This window comes from Lissotriton helveticus, chromosome 8 (assembly GCF_964261635.1).
Source record: "Lissotriton helveticus chromosome 8, aLisHel1.1, whole genome shotgun sequence".
In the NCBI taxonomy this organism is placed as follows: domain Eukaryota; kingdom Metazoa; phylum Chordata; class Amphibia; order Caudata; family Salamandridae; genus Lissotriton; species Lissotriton helveticus.
This window is the reverse complement of record NC_136069.1, coordinates 1,461,238,848-1,461,264,602: the sequence shown is the minus strand read 5'-3', so window position 1 is coordinate 1,461,264,602 and position 25,755 is coordinate 1,461,238,848. Positions and strand designations below refer to the sequence as shown.

At 50.0% G+C, this 25,755-nt stretch overlaps 1 protein-coding gene across 1 annotated transcript in view; it reads left to right on the top strand.

Annotated features, from left to right (window-relative positions):
- The window catches only part of SCAF4 (SR-related CTD associated factor 4), a 1,013,644-nt gene that overhangs the window by 540,198 nt on the left and 447,691 nt on the right, over positions 1–25,755 (top strand). Inside the window, exon 16 of the mRNA XM_078658400.1 lies at positions 22,313–22,413. Coding sequence (XP_078514526.1) covers positions 22,313–22,413 — 101 coding nt within the window. The remainder of the gene's footprint in view (positions 1–22,312; positions 22,414–25,755) is intronic.

The following is a 25,755-nucleotide window of genomic DNA, read 5'->3' as shown; positions in this document are numbered from 1 at the left end:
AACAAAATGACGATGTCCACTGACTTGGCCCCATAACCCTCCAGGGCTGTTGATCCTTGAACCTGCTCCTGCGGAACTTCCGCGTCACCTGCGGACAGCAACATCGAAAACCCCGGAGGACCGGCCTGCCTTGAACCTTCCAAAAGACTGGGACTCCCACGAGCAGTGGCTCTGCTCAAACAGCAATACCCCTGGTGCCAGCCAGGAACCGCAAATCCAGCACACACTGCACCCGCCAAGCCTGGCCTGTGCCTGAGTGAACCAAGACGATGAGGACGTCCCACCAGCGACTGGGACCCGAAGTCCAGTGCCCAAAACCCTCCTCGACTAACCAGACGACGCTTCTAGCCTCAGAACCAGGTAACCCCTCCAACCGCGACCAGCTGAGGGTAAGATTTCCCGACACCAAAAGACATCCCTGCCGCTCCCTGTGCCTTCCTTTGGGGTACCTACCTCTTCTCCAACATCCCAACTTACCTCTTGAAGTGGAGGTCGCACCTGAAGAATCTTCGTCCCAGTCTGCAGCCTTTGTTCACTTTTTAACTTTCCAATTGGATAACATTGAGCGCCCGACAGCTCAAAGCATCCTGCACCCAGCCGCCGAGTGCCGCTGGAAGTGCAACTACTACCCTACTCTACTTCCCCACTTGCCCTGAGTAAGTGACCAGAAGCTCAGCTCCCACAGCCTCGTGGCCTGCTTGCTTGCAGCCACCATCCAAAGGCCCCCTACCCTCCATTGGATTGCATTTGACCTACTCTCTGCACCTGGCTGCCCCTGTGCCGCTAAAGTTGTAACTACGGTACCTTTCCAACCCTGGGAGACCCCCGAGTCTATGCCCAGAACCTTAACTCCACCAGTTGAGTACTTACCTAAGAGCCGATAACTCACTTTCCTTCCATTGGTTAACATGGACTGGTTTTCACTTGAAATTTCTTTGAAGTGTGGAGTTTTGAAACTTTAAAATATTCATCTAAAATCAGCCGAATAACGAATTTCGAATTACTCTCCTGTGATCAGGAGAGGAGCTAGTACTGAACCGTTTAGCCCAGTACTGAACCGCAAAAGTAATCCTAACTGTACTTACCAGTTACCTGCAGTTTCTTCCATAGGACACCATTGACTGATTTTCTGTGTAATTTCTTCTAAGGGTCGATTTTTGCGAACTACAAATATTCTTTAAAAATCGTACCAAATACCTAAATGTAATTACTTACCTGTTTAAGGTAGAGTTCCCAGTGCTGAACTTAGGAGTCCAGTACTGGATTACAAAAGTAACGAGAACCTACTTTACCTGTGACTTGAATTTCCTCCCATAGGATAACCTTGGTTGGTTTTCACTGAAAAGTTTGTCAACTTCGAAAATACATTTATATTCTTTAAAAATCACAACTGTAACCAATACCCTTTTACTTAACTGTTTACACCTTATGTCCCGGGACTGAATCCGGGATCCAATCCTGTGGTTAGAAAAGTAATCTCCCCATCCCCTCTTCCCGGGGATGAATAGACTGTACTGAGAAAAGAAAAAAAAGAGAATCAACATGGGGAAGTTTTGTCCAGGCATATGGGCTAGGGAAGAGCCCAATGCCTTCTCAGAGCATACCCTAAGGGTCGCATTGTGTCAAAGTGATCCAGAAAAAAACCTATACTTTGAAGAGCCTCATTGCCCGCACAGTCGGAGAGAAAACCGCAGAAGGCAGGCCTTGAGACAGAAAGGCAACCAGTGGACCCCAGCTGAGCTCGAAGTTGTAAGAAAGTGCCATCTTTCTTTCATTGGTATTCCCCCACTTTTCTCTGAACTGCTGATATGCTTTGACTGAGTGTGCCCTGGGTTCCTGCCAACCAGGTACCCCGGTCCTGTGTTCCTTCCCTAAAACTGTGTTGAAACTAAAACCCAATTGGCATCTCTGGCCACCTATCAGCCCCTAGTAAATGGTACCCTGGGAACCAGGGCATGGTGACCAGAGAAGACCCCTGAGGACTGCAGCACTTATATTGCCACCCTCAGGGGCCCTGCACCCTGACACCCACACACTGCCTTTGCAGGCTGAGTGTCTAAGTACAGAACTAAACAAAGAGGCAACATAGCAAACATCCCTGTGTGCCATGCCCACAGAACCCACTGCCCTGGCATACTTCAGTCACCCCTCTAGCTGGGTGCCCTATGCCAGAGGTGTGGGCACAGGTGCCCCTACAGTACCCAGGGCCATTCGTGGGCACTGTGTGCAGTGATGCCATTAAGAGTATATGGTGCTGGGAGGTTGTCATAACGAACTCCACAGCACCATAATGGCTACACTGAAGACTGACAAGTTTGGTACCAAACTTCTCAGCACATTAAACCTGCACTGATGCCAGTGTAGGATTTAATGTAAAATGCACCAGAGGGCATCTTAGAGATGCCCCCTGAAAACCTAACCTACAATCCACGTCTGCGCTGAGGGGCTGCAGAGGCTGCCACAGAGCAGGCATGTTGCTGGACCCCTGGGTGGAGAGCCCTCCGCTCTTCTGGGCCTGCAACAATGCTCATCCTGGGCGAGGTGCTAGGTCTCCTCCCCCAGGATGGGCAGGGGGAAGCTTGCCGCCTCTGTGAGCTTCTCCAGACCATTTGCTGTTCCCAGCAACAGGCCCCACCAGTCCTGACCCCCACTCTGGCGGGAAAAACTATGTCAGGAAGGGGTGTGTGCCAGCCTGTGCCAACCCCACCCCTCAGGTGGGGGAGACGAGGTGAAGCACGACCCCGGGCTCCGGCCATCTTGATGATGGGGAGCCCTGCCCAATCACAGCTAGGTTCCTGCCCCCCTCCCACAGGAGAGGAGCAGGCCAGGGGGTGTACCCACCCCAGGACAGGGACCTATTGGTCCCTGCCCTTGCCCTGCCTGTAACGCCCCTGTTCGAGGCATGTGGGCTGCTAAATTCATATCTATTGCATAGATCGCCGCCTAGTGTTGGGTCCGGATGATTGCACATTGTTGTCCTGGAAGAGTCTTCGAAGTATCACGAGATAGGTGGCTCCTCCCCTGGACTACAGTGCGCATGGGCATCGACTCCATCCCCAGATTGTTTTCTTCCGCCATTGGGTTCGGATGTGATTTCGATGTCTCCTGTTCGGAATCGAGAAAACAGTTTCTTTAAGGCCAAAAGGCCTTCTTTACTTCGTCGGTATTGTTCGCGTTCGGTCTCGTGTGTACTCCAACTCTTCGAGTCGGATATCTGAGGAGTCGGGTGACTCTTCGGTCAACGAGGCACTGTCGACGCAGCAAGACCCGGACGACGCTACGATGGAACGGAGCCCGTTCAAGTACTGCCCCGTGTGTGGATCTAAGTACCCACACATCGATGTGCATCCTGTATGCAACAAGTGTCTGTCGCCGGACCACAACGAGGCCAACTGTATGGCCTGCTCGAGATTCAGGTCGAAGAAGACGCTCAAGATTAGGCGCGTGGCGCGCCTCGAGGCCCAGCGATCGGCACCGGCAGACATCTTTGGCGACCCCGAAGCAGACGAGCACGAGCTTCAACTGCAGATCTCACCTACATCGGCGGAGGTCGAGGCCGACTACGGAGAACCCGTTGAGGACCTGGACCTAGAAGAATACGTCGAGGAGGTAGGGGACGACGAGGAAGTTTATGGGGCCGTGGAAGATAGCTCGGAGGAAGAGCTATGCCCCGTACGTACAATTACTAAGGCTCAGGTCACGGGATCGCCACACGGCCTTACCCACGACCCTACTCCTCAGTCCTCGGCCCCGCCTCCTGGCCCTGCTACGGACATACTAGCGGAGCCTCCACTATACAAATCGAAACCGAAACCATCGGAATCGAAAACAACAAAGATGGCCGACAAACCATCGACATCGAAGACGTCGGGGTCTACATCGAAACCGTCGTCTTCGGAGCCCTCGAAGCCGCACAAGGCTGTCGAACGGGCTGAGGCACCGAAAGGGGCCAAGGAGGCCGGCTCGAAGAAGGTCGTCGAGCCAGTGTCGGCTAAGGTGTTCGAGTCGAAGTCGAAGAAGACTGTCGAGACACCTTCAACCAAGACTGCCGCACCAACAGGCAAACGGACAGTCGAAGCGAAGTCGTCGAAGGGCACCGAGCCGAAGTCTGGAGCCTCGACGCAGTCGGATAAATCTGATGGTCCAAAGTCTGCGACGTCGAAGACTGAGGCCGGGACGGTGAAGCAAGGCGCAGCTGGCGAAGGTGCGTCCGCGCCTCCGCCACCCAAGGAAATATCATCGACGCTCGGCTCTTCCCCTGCGGGTGGACAGAGGTCGTCGGTCGGATCGACGAAGCCGTCCGCTTCTTTTACCAAGCAAGTCTCGGACTACCTGAAACGGCTGAGAGACAAGGCGTCGGAGCCGACCACCTATTGGTCCCTGCCCTTGCCCTGCCTGTAACGCCCCTATATTCAGTATTTAGGGGCTCCCTGAACCTTCCTTCCTCAGATCCCGATAAGAAAAGAAGAAAGAAGACCAAGAGGAAGAAGACCCGACACGCAGCTGCTAACAGTACGACAACAACTGACTTGGCCCCAGCCCTACCTGCCTGTCAATCCTGGAACCTGCTCCTGCCTAAATCCCGGCGGCTCCTGCGGACAGCAACCTTGGGACACCCAGAGGACCTGCCTGCCTTGACCCTCTTAAAGACTGGGACTCCCACCAGCAGAGGCTCTGCTGCAACAACCCCCCTGGTGCCAGCCAGGAAGCTCCGGACCAGCCGACTCTGCACCCGCCGAGCCCAGCCCGTGCCCGAGTGATCCAAGACCACGAGGACGTCCCCATGGTGACTGGGACCCGAAGTCCAGTGCCCAAAGACCCCCCTCGACGAACCAGACGACGCCTGCAGACTCAGAACCAGGGGCCACCCCAACCGCGACCAGCTAAGGGTAAGCTTTTCCCACGCCCAAAAACACCCCAGTGCCCTACAGCCCCCTGTGCCTCCCTTTGGGGTACCTACCTGTGCTCCAAGATCCCAACTTACCTCTAGAAGTGATGGTCGCCCCTGGAAAGTCTCCGCCCCCGAGCCTGAAGCCTTTGTTACCTTTTTACTTTTCCCATTGGATAACATTGAGCGCCCGATGGCTCAAAAGCACCCTGCACCCAACCGCCCGAGTACCGCTGGCTGTGCCACCTTTGCCCTATCCTGCATCCCCCTTTGCCCTGAGCAAGTGACCAGAAACCCAGCTGCCACAGCCGCGTGGCCTGCTAGCCAGCAGCCTCCAACCGGAGGCCCCCTGTCCCTCATTGGATAACATTGGGCCTAACTACCTCTGCACCCAGCCGCCCCTGCACCGCTGAGGGTGAACCAACTGTACCTACCTGACCCTGGGGCACCCCTGAGTCAATGCCCAGAACCACAACTTCACCAGTCGAGTACTCACCTGGAAACCGGTAACTCACTTACCTGCGATTGAATAACATTGACTGGTTTCACTCGAAAAATCTTCTAAGTGTGAAGTTTTGGAAACTTAAAATATTCATAAAAAAATCAACCAAATTCCGAAGTACTTGCCTGTGATCAGGAGAGAAGCTAGTACTGTACCTTGTAGCCCAGTACTGAACCGCAAAAGTAATCCTTACCGGGTTTACTAGTAACCTGAATTTTCTCCATAGGAATCCATTGTCTGCTTTTCTATGAAATTATTTAAGTCTACTTTTGAAAACTTGAAATATTCTTTAAAAATCATACGAAATACTGAAACTAAATTACTTACCTGTTTTAAGTTGAGACCCCATTGCTGGACCCAGGAGCCCAGTACTGGATTACCAAAGTAAGCCCAGTACTGGATTACTAAAGTAACAAGATTGTACTTTACCTGAATTTTCTCCCATTGGATAACATTGCCAGATTTCTGTTGAAACGTTTCTAAGTGTGAACTTTTAAAATAGCTTTATATTCCTGAAAAATCACTACAATACCTAAAACGTTTTTACTAAACTGTTTTCAGCTTAGACCCCAGGACTGAATCTAGGAGTCAGTCCTGGAACTACCAAAGTAATCTACAAAGTAATCAACTGTGTTTATATAAGAAAATCCATTGAGCTCAATGCTAAATTGTGTGTAGAATTGTGTTGCCTACTGCAACCCCTGTACCTATTGTGTTTACAAAGTTTATTGCCATTCTGCAAAGTACTCCTCTGGGATCTCTCATATTGAGAACAGTATATTTTGATACCTGTTGGTTCTAGAAATAAAACCACTATATCTTTGATAATGAAATAATTGGCCTGGAGTTCAGTCTTTGAGTGTGTGAAACCTTTTGCTGACAGTGTGTACAACAAATGCTTTACACTGTCCTCTGGTACTGCCTTACTGCTCGACCAAGCTACCACTTTAGAGAGTAAGGTCACACTCTGTTATACCTCTGGGGTTTGTGGACTCTATACACACTGTACCTTATTCTGGTCCAGTGTATATAGAGCCACTTTCTCACGTAAGTCTTTGTAATTGTCCCGGAATATGTCTGCAAGACGTTCCATGGAAAGTATTCTCCACAGTCGGGCATGCAACAGTGATATCGCCGGAGTGTCGGCCTTCTTCCATGCCGCCGTTATGGTAAGCTTGGCCACCCCCAGACATGTCCACATAATCTTCTTATCAGCTTTGGTTTGGTGGTCTAAAGTTGGATCTCTAATCCCAAGTAGAGCAAAGTCTACGGAGGTCGGGAGTGGGTAGCCCATCATGTCCTTGATATGTGATAGGATCTCATCCCAGAATGGCCGGAACTTTGGGCAGTCCCACCCTATATGCCTGAAGTCCCCCTGAAGCCCACATCCCCGCCAGCAGAGATCTGAAGTGCTAGGGAAAATTTGTCAGAGCTTTGTGGGATAGAGGTATTAGTCATGTAGTGTTTTGTAGTGAGCTTCTCGAAGAGCCATGGATTTGTTATGTTTTGGAATGTCCCTCCAGATATGAGCCCATTCCGTCTCGGAGATATCTCTATCTAAAACTTGCTCCCAAAAAGTCATATATCGCGCCCGCGGAGCATGCAATGTGTGCAGCAGCATGCCATAGAGAGCCGAAATAGTGCCTTTCATGGAACCCGCCCTCTAGATCACCAATTATTCCATGTCTGTAACATCTCTAATGGCCGCCTCTCGAATGTGAGGTGTTGTGACCCAATGTTTAAGCTGGAGATAGTGGTAGTGTTCATTCTGGAGAATCGCAAATTCCTTTTTACATCTATCAAATGTCAGGACCTCACCATTATGGCACATGTCAAATATTTTAAGGCAACCCTCTCTTTCCAACAATCAAATGCCCCCTCCTGTAGAGCTGGAGGAAATGCCGGGTTAAAATGAATGGGTGTGTGAGGGAAAGGGAAAGAGGTTCAACCTTCCCTGCGTGTAATTGTCCCAGACAGTCAGGGTCGTGCGGTTGGGGGTGCTAATATATGCATTAGGGGGACGATCCACCCTGGGCTTCCAAAGAACATCCCATATATAGAGCCCCACTATAGAACGATCCATATGGAGCCAGTGCTTGTCTGATTCACTTGCTGTCACCCGAAACTGAACGGCCTGATAGTATAGAGTTAAGTCGGGCAATCCCAAGCCTCCCTTTTCCCGTGGATGTCGAAGCACATGATAGGGCAAGCGTGCCCTCGCCCTTGCCAATTGAATTTAGTGATCAAAGTGCGGAGGCTCGGCAATAAAGGTCGCTCAAGCTCAATAGGCAGCGCTTGAACCAAATATAAAAAATTTAGGTCGGACCGCCATTTTAATTATTTTCATTCTCCCAAGCCACGAAATGTAAAGAGTTGACCACCGTTTGAAATCCTGCAGTAGATGTGTCAGCAGGGGGGGTTAGTTCGCTCTGTATAGGTCACCCAGGTTGGCCGTGAGTTGTACTCCCAGATAGATTAAAGTGTTTAGCCCATTGAAAGGGCTACTGGGTTTCCAAACGAAGCACCTCAGCAGGAGGGAGGGTAAGGTTAGGTAGTGAGGACTTTGTGAAGTTTATCTTAAACCCAACCACCAGCTCAAAATGGCGTAGTACTTCCTGCACCGCCGGCAGCGAAGTAACTGGATCTGTAAGCATGAGCAGGATGTCATCTGCAAATAAATAGGCCTTGTGCTCAAAACCACTAAAGGGAACGCCTCAAATCTCCTCATTGGATCGGATCCTGACCACCAACGGTTCGATACTGAGGGCGAACAAGAGGGGCGAGAGAGGACACCCCTGTCGGGTGCCTCTGCTCAGGGCAAAGGGGGAGGAGGGGAAATCATTTTTTCCAGCACTCGAAGTGGGGAGGTGATAATTGACCTTCACCATATTAAGGAAGGTATCTCCAAACCTCCACATAGGTAAAAAGAGGAAAGCCCAATCCACTCTATCGAAGGCTTTCTTCGCATCAAAGCCTACTAAAACTGTGGGGATTTTAAACCTAGAAGCCTTCTCAAACAGATGTATGGTGCGTCTTATGTTATCATGTGTTTGCCTGCCTTTTATAAATCCAGATTGGTCGGGATGAATTAGCTCCGGCATCAGATTCTCAAGATGCGCTGCTAAGATTGCGGAATCAAGTTTGTGTCTAAATTAAGCAGCGCAATGGGCCTGTAAGAGCCACAAAGCTGCTGGTCTTTACCCGGCTTGGGGATTACCGAAATCAAGGCTTCCGCCATAGAACCCGAGACTCTGGCATCTGAGGCAATGGCCTGAAATAAAGCTGTGAGATGGGGAATGAGCTCTGCGGAAAAACACCTGTAAAAATGGGCCGTAAAGCCTTCGGACCCAAGAGCTTTATGCAGTTTGAGTCTGGAAATAGCCTCCCGAACCTTCTCCTGAGTTACGGGAGAGTCCAGCGCTTCAGCCGACATACGGGATAGGTGCAGAAGTGTGAGGTTATCTAAAAGTTTGTTGCCGTGTCTGGAATATTGCCTTGGTAAAGCTGACCGTAAAAATCCCCAAAAATGTTTGCTTTGGCGGAGTATGTGTGTGTGATGTGCCTCTGGTGATCCAGAATCCCCCCCCCCCCCCCAATGAAATCCCTTTCCCTTTGTACCCGAAGTTGGCGCGCCAGATGAGAGCCCACCTTATTTCCCTGTGTGAATGAGGACTGGCGAATCTTAAGCAGTGTGAATACCGCCCGATTGGTATATATGGACCGAAGTTTACTCCTGAGTGCGGCGAGTTGTCTCTGGAGGGCTTGGGTTGGAGTGGCTGTGTGTGCTTGTTCCGCCGTCTCCAGTTCTTTCTCAAGAGCCACCCTTTCCCTAGTCCTCTGCTTGTTTAGTATTGAATTAAGTTGGATGCATTTCCCTCGCAAGACTGCCTTAAAAGCATCTCAGGTGTTCTGCGGAGATGTGGGTTGTTGTGCGCAAAGAAGTCAACAATGACCACCCTTATGTCCTTCCTTGCAACCTGATTCTGAGTGAAAGCTAGAGGGAAATACCACCGGGAAGGCCCCGGAGAGGCCCCGCTCCAGTGAAGGCCCAGGGTGATCAGGCTATGGTCTGAGACAGCTATCAGGAGTATCTGGGCAGCCTGTTCTGCCCCCAAGAGGGAGTGGCTTATCAAAATGTAGTCGATTCTGGAGTATGTCCGATGCACATGGGAGAAAGGTGTATAGTCCTTAGTAGTAGGGTGCACGAAACGCCAGGCATCATTTAGCCCCAGGTCAGTAAATTGCTGTCGAACTTTGCTAGAAAAGGAACAAGTGGCTGTCCTACTAGTACTTGTACTATCGAGGGACCCCCGCCACGTGAGATTAAAGCCCCCCATGAGCACTATGGTACCTTCAGCAAACCCCCCCTATTTGATCCAGAGCACAGGAAAGGAAGGCAGAATGCCCCGAGTTAGGAGCGTATAGTGAGACAAAAGTGCATAACGTGTCCCTCAATCGACCCCTGACCATCAAGTCTCCCCTCCCTGTTGGTTTTGGTAGCCTCAGGTTGAAAGTTTGTTGTGTTATGGAAAAGCAAAGCAACCCTGTTGTTTTTAGCGGCGGCGTAGGAAGTGTATATCAATGGGTAACCTCTGTGGCGCAGCCTGGTGACCTCCGCTCTCTTAAGATGCGTCTCCTGTAATGCTACAACCTCAAATTTGCGGTCATTTAGGTACTTCCAAATTTTCTGGTGCTTCTGAGGTGAGTTCAGGCCTTTGACATTCCAGGAAGCTACATAAACCATCGCAAAGGACTTCCTCACCCCCTCACTACACAATCCCACTAGCCACAACCCCACAGACCGAATCACTGTAGACAGTCCACAATGCAATCTTCCCCAACCGCTCCACCTGCCCACCCCCAACACATCCAGGAAGCTATAAACCTGACTTTCAAAAAAAGCAAATAACAACCCCCAACAGACACCACCGGGAACCCTCCCCCTTCTAGAACCCCCACCCACTCACCACCACCACCTCAAAAACCAAAGGCCGATGGACCAAGAGGTCCTCGGCTCGAGCATCCTCCCAATGCAAAAGGAGGAATAATGGGTAGCACGGGCAAGACCCGCAACCCCCGATCGCTAAGCTATGAAATACTAGGGAACATCATATCTCTAAAATGCCCTGATTTAGGAGATCTAAAATACTCTAGCGAGGAACTATTAGCATTAAGACCCAGCCCTTGCTGCCGGCCTCATTCGCCCCTAGCAGAAATTAAGCACTGCCTGAATTGTGGGCTTATATTTGCCTTTACCCAAAGTAGTACTTTAACAGCGAGTACCCGGTCACTGAAAATAACACAAATACCCTTTAGGGCGGGCCTTATGAACGCACGTTCCTTAGTCAAACACAACACCGAAATGGCAGACCTCATAGACTGTAAACACACGAAAGGTATCAAGGGTCTTTTTTGTATTTTAGGGCTTAGTACCAAGTTGTGGTGCTTAAGCTCTGGGATGCCAAACGGTCATCGGAGAGACAGACAAAGGAGAGACAAGTGAGTAATCCGCAGATGACGGTCTGCAGAGAAGAGGAAGGAAACCCATCAGCCCACCAATAGGTGGAACTTCATCATCTGGGTTTTATCACAGTGTCCGCTTAGTTAAACCTCCATGTATTTATTGAGGTTTTTGCTAGAAACGGATTGTGAAAAAGAGAGTTGAGCAACCAAGTCTTCTCATGTAAGCGCCATCTCTGGCAGGTGAGTGGCGTCCACTAGGGTGGGTGTCTTCTCAGAGGCCTTAAAATACCGGGAGACTTAATTGGTGTTTTTCTTGGGAGGCATAGGTTCCCCTCCTCAGAAATGCGCGCGTCGCAGTGATTTCCAGAGCCTGGCAGGGGACTAAATATTGGGGTCCGTGTCTCAAGGAGTGCTCTTCATGCCCAGCTAATTCAGACCCCCGTCTGCTACACTGAACTAGTCCCACAGGGCGAGAAGCGCTGCTGAGCCACCCACGTGTTATTAAAGTCCTGCTGGTGCCCCCGCTGAAGTTAGGTATATGCGATTCTGCTTCCCTACTAAATCCAAGGTCGACCTCCCTCAGAAGGCCGGTCGCCTCACCCTCCCGCCACGATACACCAGCTGCTGCACAATCGAGGCCTCGCTCCCCTCGCCGCCGCCACCATCTGTCCCAAAATCGCCGCCATCTTAAGGTCTGGCAGGCTCCTCCTGAGCCTTCACCTCGCAGAAATAAACTTTGTGCCGGGCTGTACCTGGAATAAGGTGAGGGGGCCCAGCTGCACTACATCACCAGGCCATGGGGTGCTCTCCGCCGCCGTTCTGCTCTGACTGAGCTGCCGCAGCACGTTGCTAGGAAAATGGCGCCATCGAGGCATCGCACGCTATTCTTCCTGCCAGCGGCGTCAATCCACTTTCCAGTGCATCGGCCCCACAGTGACCAGATAGGAGGTCCGCCCCCCCCCCCCCCCCCCCGAGGTTAGAGGAGGCCCCCACTGTCCACACCGGCGCTCAGGATCGTTCACGGGACTCCCGGCTCAGGCACCCACAAAATGGTGCCCGGAGACTGGGAACCCTGCTCTCCCGCCGCTAGACTCTCGCTTCACCGGTCCCCCAGCGCAGCAAACATTGCCTACCGTCTAGGCAGCTCCCGGGAAGCAGTGGATACTGGGTAGGTGAGTATCTCTCTCCCTAGACTCCAAAAAAGCCCATCCCGCGATCGGTGGGGTCTGGAGCTGAGCAAGTTCACGACTGCTCCGCCAACCTACTTGGCCACTCCCCCCTATATCTAACTTTAACCTGTCATACCTCTGGAGACTGGGGACTCTATACACACTGTACCTTACTTTGGTCCAGTATATATAGAGCCACTTTCTTAGTCGCACCTGAAGAATCTCCTTCCCCGAGCTTGCGGCCTTTGTTTGTCTTGCAGTTTTCCCATTGAAATACATTGGGCCCCCGTCGCCCCAAAAGCACACTGCACCCAGCCGCCCAAATTCCACTGGAAGTGCAGCATCTATCCTATTATTCTTCCCCACTTGCCCTGTGTAAGTGACCAGGAGCTCAGCTCCCACGGCCGCGTGGCCTTCCTGCTAGCAGCCACCAACCAAAGGCCCCCTGCCCGCCATAGACTAACATTGGGCCTACTCACTGCACCCGGCTGCCCCTGTGCCACTGAGGGTGTAACAACTGTACCTACCTGATCCTGGGATACACCTGAGTCTATGCCCAGAACCGTAACTCTGCCAGTCGAGTACTTACCCAAAAGCCGATAACTCACTTTTTTCCATAGGGTACCATGACTGGTTTCACGCCGAATTTCTTCTAAGTGTGGAGTTTTGAAACATTAAAATCATCTAAAATCAGCCGAACAACAAATTCAGATATACTCACCTGTTATCAGGAGAGAACCCAGTGCTGTATCTCTTAGCCCAGCACTGAACCTGAAAAGTAATTCTAACTGTACTTCCCAGTAACTTGAATGTCCTTCCATAGGGACCCATTGTCAAGTTTTCACCACAAAAGTTTCTAAGTGTCGATTTTGGAAACTTACAAATATTCCTTAAAAATCGCCTGTATGACCTAAACGTATTCTTACAATTGTTTACAGGAGATGCACCAGTGCTGGATCCAGGATCCAACACGGAGTAAGAAAAAGTAACAATAACACTTCTTACCTGTTAAGTGAATTTCCTCCCATAGGATTACATTGGTGATTCTATGTGAAAGTTTCCAAGTGTCAACTTTTAAAATACAAAAAATACAAAAATATTCCTTAAAAGTCACTACTGTAACCAAAACGCTTTTACCCAATTGTTTACAGGAGATGTCCCAGGACTGAAACTAGGCTCCAGTCCTGTGGTTTGAAAAGTAATCTACAAAGTAACTAATTGCATTTAGCTAGAAATTCCCATTGAGCTCAATGTAACATTGTGTTTGAAATTGTGTTGCCTATTGCGTTCCGACATCGCCGACGTGGTAGGGGTAGGTGCATTCCGGCATTTGCCTCGAGCATCCAAGGTATTGACCTTACAGCTCAGGCCCCACAAGGACAGTCCGTGGGGACCATCCACCAAGGCCAAGGGGGCGGGAACCCACGTAGGACACAGACACCCCACTGCACTGGTACATTCACCACGCAGGTTGTATCTGAAAACTTCCTTCAAACTTGAGAAATTTCCTTTACAAGTTGATGAGCACTCCTAGGTCCTGATGAATTGCCGTTGAGGCATGAAACATGTCGACCACACTACAAGTGAGGGTTGAACGAAGCCGAACCACCTAACTTTTCGGCATCGGTACCCCTCCCTTCATTATTTTAATAAGGCAGTAAGCCACATGAATAAAGCAATTGAAGTGGACTTCTCTGACCTTTTTTAACCTTTTCTTTCACGCTCACTTCTTCACCTCCCAGGTCCCTCACACACATGCACCCATTGGCCAGGAACAAAAGAACTCCACCAAAGAGTAGCACTTTGTGCTACCCGTCAGGCATTGCACCGCCAGCCTGTCGCTGGAGCAGGAGGCCAATGATGACACAATACAACCATCAGGTATGATGACAACGGTCGTCCAGCTTTTTAGTTGTGTGAGGCATCCTCAGTTCCGATAAGGGATTACCTTATTCCCTGTGTTGGTTTTATACCATTCCCAGTGAGATAGTTATTATTCTAATAACCCTTCCCTTCCCTTGGGGAACCTTGTACAATTCTGTTGATTGCCTATTGCAACAACTAACTATTGTACTCAAAAGTCTATTGCCTATTTGAAAAGTATTTAACTGAAGTATCTCATTCTGAGAGAGTATATTTTGATACCTATTGTTGGTTCTAAAATAACTATATATTTTGTATACAAACAATTGGCCTGGAGTTCAGTTCTTGAGTGTGTGAGACCATTTGCTGACTGAGTGTGTACAACAAATGCTTTGCACGGTCCTCTGATACTGCCATACTGCTCGACAAAGCTACCACTTTGAAGAGTAAGGTTATATCTAACTTTAGCCTCTGCCAAACCTCTGGGGACCGTGGACTCTGTGCACACTGTACCTTACTTTGGTCCAGTTTATACAGAGCTACTGTCTTACAGTCACTAGGAGTTGGTCGAGTTTCAGGGGGCATTCCCTCTGTCGTGCATTTTACATTAAATACCACACTGGCATCAGTGTGGGTTTAATGTGCTGAGAAGTTGTTACCATACTTCCCAGTCTTCAGTGCAGCCATTATGGGACTGTGGAGTTCGTAATGACAAACTCCCAGCACCATATACTCTTAATGGCAGCACTGCACTTACAGTGCCTAGGAATGGACCTGGGTACTGTAGGGGTATAGGACTCATGCACCTGTACCCTCACCACTGGCATAGGGCACCCAGCTAGAGGGGTGACTGATGTATGCCAGGGCAGTGTTTTGTGGGCATGGCACACAGGAATGTGTGCCATGTCGACCCTTTATTTTGCTGAGCACCAAGACACGCAGCATGCCAAGGCTGTGTCAGAGTTCAGAGCCTCTATGGGTGGCACAATAAGTGCTACAGCCCTTAGCGGTCTTCCCTGGTCCCAGTGCCCTGGGTACCTGTGGTACCACTTACCAGGGGCTGACCTGTGGCCAGAAATGCCAATTGGGTTAGTTTTTGGGGTGAGAACACAGGCCCTAGGAGCCTGATTGGCAGGGACCCAGGGCACACTAAGGAAAAGTGCCTCAGTAGTTTAGCAAAAAGTGTGTGTGTGTGTGTGCAGGGGGGGGTTACTGCAACAGAAACCCACTTTCCTACAACGTGCCATCCCACAAAACATATATCTCTTAGCAGAACACCTCCCAGGAGTACACAATCCCATTGTGGATCTGCTCAGTTGTCAACAACAACAGATCCATGAATGGGAACTTCATCCTCAAGAAGTTCTTCCATTCTTTAAAATGTGGGGCTCCCCAGAAATAGATCTGTTCACCACACACCAAAAGGCAAAATGCCCAACCTTCGCATCCAGGTATCCGCACCCATAGGCCATTCAATATGGATGAAGTGGTCAGTGAAATTTGCTTACGCTTTTCCGCCTGTCCCACTCATTCCATTAGTGGTTCGGAAACTCAAACCGCATTCCCTCACACTAATCCTGGTTGATCCCACATGGGCTCGACAACCCTGGTTCACAACACTATTGGAAATGTCAGTAGTTCCTCATCAAAAACTATACCTCTCTCCCAAACTTCTCACTCAGAACCATGAAGAGATAAGGCATCCAGATCACTATCAACTCAATCTGGCGATCTTACACTTGAAGTCTGAGTTTGACTACCTTAATCTCGCGCCGGATGCATTAACATCATTAAAGATGCTAGATGTCCTTCTACAAAGGCATGCTACGCAGCAAAGTGGAAACGGTTTGTAATTTACTGTACAACCAATCAAATCAATCCATTAGACGCTTCTACTCAAAACATTATCTGCTATCTATTACACCTACAACGCTGTAATCTAGCATACACTTATATAAGACTACATCTAGCTGCATTAGCAGCTTATCTACAAAACAGACAACACTTGTCTTTGTTTCGAGTACCCACTATTAAAGCTTTTATGGAAGGACTTGAAAGAATAATTCCCCTTAGAGAACGGCCCTCTCCAGTGTGGAATCATAATATTGACCTTACAAGGCTCATGGGCCCACCATTTGAACCTCTGCACAAATGTGAACTAAAATTCCACACTTGGAAAGTAGCCTTCCTTATAGCCATTACATCTCTTAGAAGAGTGAGTGAGCTCCAGGCACTAACCATACAAGAACCATTTTTGCAAATTCATTGCGAGAAAGTGCCATCTTTCTTGCCTTGGTATGCCCCCACTTTTTTCTGAACTGCTGATGTGCTTTGACTGAGTGTGCCCTGGGTCCCTGCCAATCAGGTACCCAAGGCCTGTGTTCCTTCCCTAAAAAACTAAGCAGAAACAAAATACCCAATTGGCATCTCTGGCCACCTGTCAGCCCCTAGTAAATGGTACCCTAGGTACCCAGGGCATGGTGACCAGAGGAGACCCCTGAGGGCTGCAGCACTGATTGTGCCACCCTCAGGGGCCCTGTACCCTGGCACCCACACACTGCCTTTGCAGGCTGAGTGCCTAAGTACAGAACCAAAACGAGAGTCGACATGGCACACATCCCTGTGTGCCATACCCACAGAACCCACTGCCCTGGCATACTTCAGTCATCCCTCTAGCTGGGTGCACTATGCCAGAGGTGATGGCACAGGTGCATGAGCCCTGTGCCACTACACCAACTCCTCATCCACTAACACCAAACAGATTCCTGACACCAACCACCTAAAGTGCATCCTGCTCAACACCCGCTCGATCCACAGACATGCCATCGACCTTTGGAATCTTCTAGACACCGTCTCCCCGGACGTCGCCTTCCTAACAGAAACATGGATGAACGCCTCCTCAGCCCTAGACATCACCATTGCCATCCCGGAAGGCTACAAGATCATCCGAAAAGACCGCACCCACCATACAGGAGGAGGCATCGCTATCGTCCACAAGAATTCCATCCGCATCTCAACCAGCTGAGACGTCAACCTTGCTAGCGCCGAGCACCTTCACTTCCAAATCCACACCGACCCCAAGACCACACTCAGAGGCACCCTCCTCTACAGGCCACCAGGACCCCGGGCACAATTCAGTGAAGACATCACTGACTTTATCACCCCACATGCCCTCCCCTCCGAGGACTACATTCTATTGGGAGACCTCAATTTTCACCTGGAAAAGAGCAACGACAGCAACGCCACCACCCTTCTGGACAATCTCGCCAACCTCGGACTCAAACAACTTGTTAGTACCCCCACTCACTACGCAGGTCACACTCTTGACCCTATCTTCACCTCCAGCAAACATATCTCCTTCAGTCACACCACAGTTCTCCATTGGACGGACCACAGCTGCGTTCACTTTATCTACAAAAAGACCACAACCCACAACCATCCTCAACCTACTCTGCGAAGAAACTGGAACAAAATCACCAGCGACCAGATCTCCTCATCGCTTCTTCAAAACCCCCCCACCCACTCCTCTAACCCCAACCAAGCAGCCATTAACCTCACTCAATGGCTAACCAACAGCGCCGACAACCTAGCACCTTTGAAAAAACGTCAAATCAAACTAGGCAGCAAAAACGCATCCTGGTACAACGATGATCTTAAGAAATCCAAGAAACTCTGTCGCTCCCTTGACAAGGCCTGGAAAAAAGACCCAAACACCTGCACCAGGGACGCCTTCAAAAACGCCACCCGCATACACCACCAACTGATCCGGACTGCAAAGAAAGCCGCATTCAAAGATCGACTAGACAACAACGCGCACAATAGCAAGGAGTTATTCAACATCGTCAAAGAGTTTACCAACCCCACTGCCAACTCCAACGACATCACTCCCTCTCAAACCCTTTGCGACTCCCTTGCTTCGTTCTTCCATGACAAAATCACAGACATCCACAACAGCTTCGACAACCAACCCGGAGACCAACCCACACAACCTTCTGCTGCAACCTCACCCCCCTTGAACATCCTTAAAAACTGGAACACAATCTCCACTGAGGACACCATCCGCCTGATAAAGTCCATCCACTCAGGATCCCCCACAGACCCATGCCCCCACCACATCTTCAACAAAGCAGACTCCATCATAGCACCACACCTCCGAGACGTCATCAACTGCTCCCTCAACTCCGGCACCTTCCCGGAAAGCTGGAAACACGCCAAACTCAGCGCCCTACTGAAAAAACCCACAGCTGACCCCACCGAACTCAAAAACTACCGCCCCATCTCGCTCCTTCCATTCCCGGCCAAAGTCATCGAGAAAGCTGTCAACAACCAGCTAGCTGCCTTCCTCGAAACCAACAAATCCCTGACTCCTCACAGTCTGGCTTCCGAGCCAAACACAGCACTGAGACCGCACTCATCGCTGCAACAGACGACATTCGAACTCTACTGGACAATGGAGACACAGTCGCCCTCATCCTCCTCGACCTCTCCGCAGCCTTCGACACAGTCTGTCATAGCACCCTACTACAACGCCTCAGAAACATCGGAATCCAAGGAAAAGCACTGGAATGGATCACCTCGTTTCTTGCCGGAAGAACTCAGAGAGTCCGCCTCCCACCATTCAAATCAGAGGCCACTGAAGTCATTTGCCGCGTACCACAAGGATCTTCTCTCAGCCCTACCCTCTTCAACGTATACATGAGCCCCCTCGCGGTTATCGCACGCCAACACAACCTCAACATCATCTCCTACGCTGATGACACTCAACTGATCCTCTCACTCACTAAAGACCCTAAAACCGCCAAAACCAACCTACATGAAGGAATGAAAGAAGTAGCCGAGTGGATGAAGCACAGCCGTCAAACTGAATTCTGGCAAAACAGAAGTCCTTATCTTGGGTACCTCCCCCTCCGCCTGGGACGACTCTTGGTGGCCAGAGGCCCTTGGAAAAGCACCCATCCCGACGGACCACGCACGGAACCTGGGCGTCATCCTGGACTCCTCACTCTCGATGACCAGACAGGTCAACGCCGTTTCTTCGTCTTGCTTCAACATTCTTCGCATGCTCAAAAAAACATTCCGCTGGATCCCCACCGAAACTAGAAAAACGGTCACCCACGCACTGGTTACAAGCCGCCTGGACTACGGAAACACCCTATACGCCGGTACCACCGCAAAACTTCAGAAAAAACTCCAACGCATCCAGAACGCATCAGCCAGACTCATACTAGACATCCCGCGTAAAGACCACATTTCTGGTCACCTGAAAGACCTCCACTGGCTCCCCGTCAATAAGAGGATTACATTCCGCCTCCTAACCCACGCACACAAAGCACTTTACGAACTTGGACCCGAATGCCTCAACACACGACTTTCCTCCTACACCCCCCCCCCCGCCAACTACGCTCTTCCAATCAAGCCCTTGCTGCTGTACCTCGCATCAACAAAACCACCATGGGAGGAAGATCCTTCTCCTACCTAGCAGCTAAAACCTGGAACTCACTTCCCATTCACCTTCGCCTTACTCAGAACCACCTAGCATTCAGAAAGCAACTTAAAACCTGGATATTCGACAAATAATTCCCCACCATTCTTCAAGCGCCTTGAGACCCTCTGGGTATGTAGCGCGCTATATAAATTCCTTGACTTGACTTGACTTGACAGTACCCAGGGCCATTTCTGGGCACTAAGTGCAGTGATTCCATTAAGAGTATATGGTGCTGGGAGGTTTCAAACTTCCCAGTTTTTATTAAAGCCATTATGGTGCAGTGGAGTTCGTAACTACAAACTCCCATACATATACTCTTTATGGCATTACTGCAATTACAATATCAAACAATGGACTTACATACTGGAGGAACTCATTCATCTGTACACTCACCAGTTGCCTAGTAAACCCAGCTAGAGGGTGTGCTGCCCTATGCCATAGACGGTGGGTTGTACGCATGGAACACAGGGATGTGTGCCATGTTGACTTAACTTTGTTCTGCACCAAAACACTTAGCTGGGTGTGTGTGTCAGTAGCCACTGACACACACTGTCCCCTAACGTGACTACCCCTTTTAGGTGCTCCCTCCCTTGGGGAGATGGGAACATCCCTATTCCTATTTGGCCTAGCTCTCCAAACCAAGATTGAGTATTCTAAAGAGAAGGGTTCACCTCAGCTCCTGGCCACCCTAGGGGTATGCCAAACCAAGGTGGACACTCCGACTCTGCTCACTAATTTTCCCACCTGTCCTGCCGCCAACAAGACGGGCTAGGGCAGGGGGATGGGCATCTCCACTGGTTGGAGCAGCCCAAATCAGCATAACACAAGGTGAGAACCCTTGAGGGTCACTGCCAAGTGCTGCTGTTCCTGCAAAGGCGAGATGTGAAGCACCTCCACTCAAAGCAGGCCTTGTTTCTGACCTCCGAGAGCACACAGGCTCTCGCCCTATGAGGTCAGAATCCTGTCTGGTGCTGGCTGGCAGTGATCAGTCAGCCAATGCACTATAAGCTGGTGGTTATTCAGAGGGCTTCTCTAAGATGCCATATGAGTTCATTTTATAATAACTCCAACACTGGCTTAAGTGTGGGTTAATTTTGTTGAGAAGTTTGATACCAAACATCAGTCTTCAGGAAAGTCATCATGGAACTGTGGAGTTCAAGTAGACAACCTCTCAGCCCATAAACTCAAAATGGCTTAACTGCACTTAGTGTCCAAGAAGGGACTCAGACACATAGGGACATATGGCTAATGCAGCTATGCCCTCATCTGTGGTATAGTGCACACTGCTGTGGGGCTCTAATGCCTGCCAGAGGGATAACTTACCTATGCCACAGGCAGTGGTGTTCAGGGGTGGCACCCAGGAATGTGTGCCATGTTGACTCCTTTAGCTTAGCTACACCACAACATACAGTCTGCAATGGCGGTATGCACATGTTTGTTGTGGGGCCCCTTACAGTGCACAATACATGCTGCAGCCCTAAGGGACCCCCTCTGGTCACAATGCCCTTGGTACCACCAGTGCCTTTTACAAAGGACTTGTATCTGGGCCAGAGATGTGCCAATTGTGAGAGAAATGGTACAGGTTTTGGGAAAGAACACAGGTGCTGGGGTCTGGTTAGAAGGGTCCCAGCTCACATGCAGGCATGTTAGCATAAGATATATGGGGAAAAGTTAGCGGGTAACCATGCAAAAAGGGTCACTTTCCTACGCTTTGCCTGTAATAAATATTCGATATTTTGTTTAATACAGACCTAGAACTGAAACCTCCTGACTTTTTTACTTTTTGTAATGCAAACATATCGGATTGTGTGCTTATTTGAGTGCTGGTAAACTGGTTTTGAATAGCAGTGGTATCATGTGTGTGGTCATATTTTCTCTGCACAAAGCAAACTATATTACTTGGCTAGCCAGCAATTTTTCTACCTAAACAGTGTTGGCTACATATGCACACTTGCACCATAATTATAAACAACATTATTGTTGTCACAATTCCTCTGGGGATCTGCTGGACACTGTCTAATCTACTGAAAGTTCAATCATTGCTAATTTCTATTTAATACGAGTCAAACTGTCTCGGGTTTCAAAATTCCAAAGCTTCTCATCCAGGTATCTACAGCAATCGTTATACAGTGATGCTCTGAATCTGTTTTGAGTATTTGCCTGTGCTATTTGTAACCAATCCACTGAAGAGTAGATTTTTTGGAACGGCAGAGAATCACAGATGAGTCCTTGCCCTCACAAGTGCGAGTCTGACTGCTTGGCCATTTGGTGGCTATTCTGCCCATGAAACTTTGGAACTTGGCAGCCTGTCGCACATCTTCTAAATAAATTCAGTCATAAAACTTAGGACTCTTGAAACCTTAGAATTAGGCTATTTAAATCGTCAAAGGAACCTGCGAAAGCTAGGAGACTAACAACTCCAAGGTGTTGGCCGACAAAATGAAAACTTGTTAAAGTATTTACAACACCATTAATGATTATAGTTGAGTATGGTTTTATTATTAACCATAGCTGATACTATTGTAACTTACGTTTTACCGGTTGAACATTTAACTGCATTGGCGACATAGGTGGAGGCAGGTGTTGAAGTTGTTTACCTGATCATCATTGATGCTGGCTCATTTTGAATAAAGTACTTCTTACGGTAGCCACCCATAACTGCTAGTCTCACATTTGAGACAATACACTGAAATCAAAAGTACTTGAGGTTAGACAAGTCCTTAAGGAAGAACCCGAGTAATAGAGCTTTGGAGGGTTATACACTGACTGATACTACTTGTCTAGTGAGAATTTTCCTTTTGCGAGGATTTTTGTTTTGCTATGTCCTCCTTACCTGATAATGCTGTGGCCTTTGTAAGATTGAATTAAATGTTATAATTTGCCAAATATCTTGAAAAACTTCAGATTGTAAATGTATGTTTTATTTAACTGTTTTTTCCTAGTTTATAGCACTACATTATGGATTGGACAACTGGACAGAAAGATAGCTCAGCAGGATGTTACAGGCCTTTTAGAAGAGTTTGGACCCATTGAATCTATCCAGGTATGAACAATTATTTTTGGAAAATATTACACAAAACTATTTCTTTTGTACCGGAGTAGTGCAACATTGAATGTTTGATTCTACAGGGTAAACTAGCTGTCATGCGACTATTGTATTTGTAATTTAGATATGAAATAGTTTGATACTTTGCTTATGTCAAATACTCAGCAGAACATTCCCATGTATGGGGCGCGGCTTGGAACTCAAAGGTGATGGCAGTGTGAGCGTGCAGCTCTGCTTCCAAGGAACGCCGTTCAGCCCATTTTGACCATACGTAGCAAGATTCAGAAGAAACCACTCCCAGCGCAGGTGTAGGAGGACGCAATTTCACCAATGTGAACCTCTACCTTGACTGGAGACAAAGACTGAGAGCCATATGAGAGCTGACCCGGAGCCGAGACCGCAGCGTAGCCTGGACTCAACGTAGAGAGACCTGATGTGTCGAAGAGCCAGGTCTTAAGGCACTTTCTGAAGGTGTACAGAGTAGGGGAGCATCTGATGTTGACTGGGAGCTCGTTCCAGCCCTTTGCTGCGATGTAGGAGAAGGCTCTTCCGCCTGCTCTGGTTTTACGGATGCGCGGGGTCTCTGCCAGGGCGAGGTCGGCGGAGTGTGGTTCCTTTTGGGTACGTGGAAGGGATACTCTCTCATTGAGGTTTTTGGGTCCGATGTTGTGGAGTGATTGGTAGGTGTGGGTGAGTAGCTTGAAGGGTTACTCTTCTCAACGGGGAGCCAGTGGAGGTCTTGTAGGTGCTGGGTCATGTGCTCGTGTCGTGGGGTTCCGAGGATGAGTCTGGCAGCTGTGTTCTGGATGGTTTGGAGCATGTGTAGAGGGCATTGTCGAAGTCCAATCTGCTGGTTATGAGTGCGTGAGTGACGGTCCTTCTGCATTTGGAGGTGATCCACTTGTAGGTCTTGCGGAGGATGCAGAGGGAGTTGAAGCAGGTGGAGGCGACGGTGTTGATCTGGCTTGTCATGGTGAGGGAGGAGTCTAGGATGATGCTGAGCTTCTGGGCCTGGTCTGTTGGAGAATGTGGGTTTCCGAGGGCCGAAGGCCACCAGGTGTTGTCCCAGGTGGTGGTGGAGGAGGGTCAAAGGACGAGGACCTCGGTGTACTCTGAGTTGAGCTTCAGGCAGCTGTTCATCCAGGCTGCGACGTCCTTCATTCCTTCCTGAAAGCAGAGTCTCGTGTCTTCGGGATTCTTTGTGAGGGAGAGGAAGAGCTGACTGTCGCCGGCATAGTGTACAATGCTGAGCCCATGCTTTTGAGAAAGTGCCATCTTTCTTGCATTGGTATGCCCCTCTTTTTGCTGAATTGCTGATGTGCTTTGACTGAGTGTGCCCTGGACTCCTGCCAACCAGGTGCCCAGGGCCTGTGTTGCTTCCCTAAAGCTGTGTTGAAACTAAAACCCAATTGGCATCTCTGGCCACCTGTCAGTCCCTAGTAAATGGTACCCTAGGTACCGAGGGCATGGTGACCAGAGAAGACCCCTAAGGGCTGCATCACTTATTGTGCCACCCTTAGGGGCACTGTGCCCTGACACCCACCTACTTCCGTTGCAGGCTGAGTGTCTAGGTGCAGAACAAAACAGTCGACATGGCACACATCACTGTGTGCCATGCCCACAAGCTCTCTGCCCTGGCATCCATCAGTCACCCCTCTAGTTGGGTGCCCTATGCCAGTGGTGTGGGCACAGGTGGATGAGCCCTGTGCCCCTACAGTACCCAGGGCCATTCCTGGGCACTGTAAGTGCAGTGCTGCCATTAAGAGTATGTGGTGCTGGGAGGTTGTCATTACGAACTCCACAGCACCATGATGGCTTCACTGAAACCTAACCAACTCCCAGTGTCCTGATTGCGTGGCTACTGAGGCTGCCACCACCAGACATGTTTCTGGACCCCTGGGTCGAGAGCCTGCCGCTCTCGGAAGCCTGAAACAATGCACATCCTGGGACGAGGTGCCAAGCCTCCTCCCCCAGGATGGGCAGGGGAAGCTTCAAAGGCATGCCGACTTTGTGAGCTTCTCCAGGCCACTTGCTGTACTCAGCAACTGCCCCCCACCGGTTCTGACCCTCACTTTGGTGGGAAGAACGCCGGGAAAACCTAAGTGAGAAAAGTGGGTGTGACAGCCTCTGCCAACTCCACCCCTCAGATGGGAGAGGCGTGGTGAAACACAACTCAGGCATCCGGCCATCTTGAGGATGGAGAGCCTTGCCCAATCAGAGCTAGGCTCCTGCCCTACCTACCACAGGAGAGGAGCAGGCTAGGGGGTGTACTCACCCCAGGACAGGGACCCATTGGTCCATGCCCTTGCCCTACCTGTAACGTCCCTAAATCTAGTATTATGGGGCACCCTGAACCTTCCTTTCTCAGATTCCGATAGAAACAAGTAGAAGAACCAGAAACAAGAAGACCTGCCGTGCAGCTGCTAACAAAAGGATGACGCCCACTGACTTGGCCCCAGAACGTTACAGATCCTTGAACCTGCTCCTGCAAAACTCCGGCTTCTCCTGCGGACAGCAACCTCGCAAAACCCCGGAGGACCTGCCTGCCTTGAACCGTCCAAAAGACTGGGACTCCCGCGAGCAGTGGTTCTTCTCCAACAGCAATACCCCTGGTGCCAGCCAGGAACCTCGAATCCAGCCCACTCTGCACCCGCTGAGCCCGGCCTGTGCGATCCAAGACCACGAGGGCGTCCCCCCGGCGACTGGGACCCGAAGTCCAGTGCCCAAAGACCCTCCTCGACGCCTGCAGCCTCAGAACCAGCGACCCCTCCAACCGCGACCAGCTGAGGGTAAGATTTCCCGACCCCATAAGACACCCCTGCACCCGGTGCCCTGTGGCTCCCTGTGTCTTCCTTTGGGTTACCTACCTCTACTCCAAGATCCCAACTTACCTCTCGAAGTGGTGGTCGCACCTGAAGAATCTCAGTCCCAGAGTCTGCAGCCTTTGTTCACTTTTTAGGTCGAGGACCGGAAATGCTGGCTTGCCAGCTTCCGGTCGGAGATTTAATGATTTTGAGTACGGGGCTTGAACCCGCCTCTGTACTCCACCTCTCCTCCATTGGCTGGCTTCCTAAACGGAGGCCAGCCATTGGAGGAGAGAGGTGTCACTCGAAACAAGCTCCGTCTCTTTCGGATTCGGGGGCGTACATTTTGCTGTTCTTTCGCCAGTGACGTCACCAGTCACTCAAAACAACAAATACACGCCCCCGAATCCGAAATTTGTGCAGCTTTGCCGGCCGCCATTGCTCCCCGACCGCCTGACGCCACAGACATGCACAAGGCACACGTTTCACCAACCAGCAGTCCCTGCAATGCCCAGCAACCTCCGCAGTGCAGCCC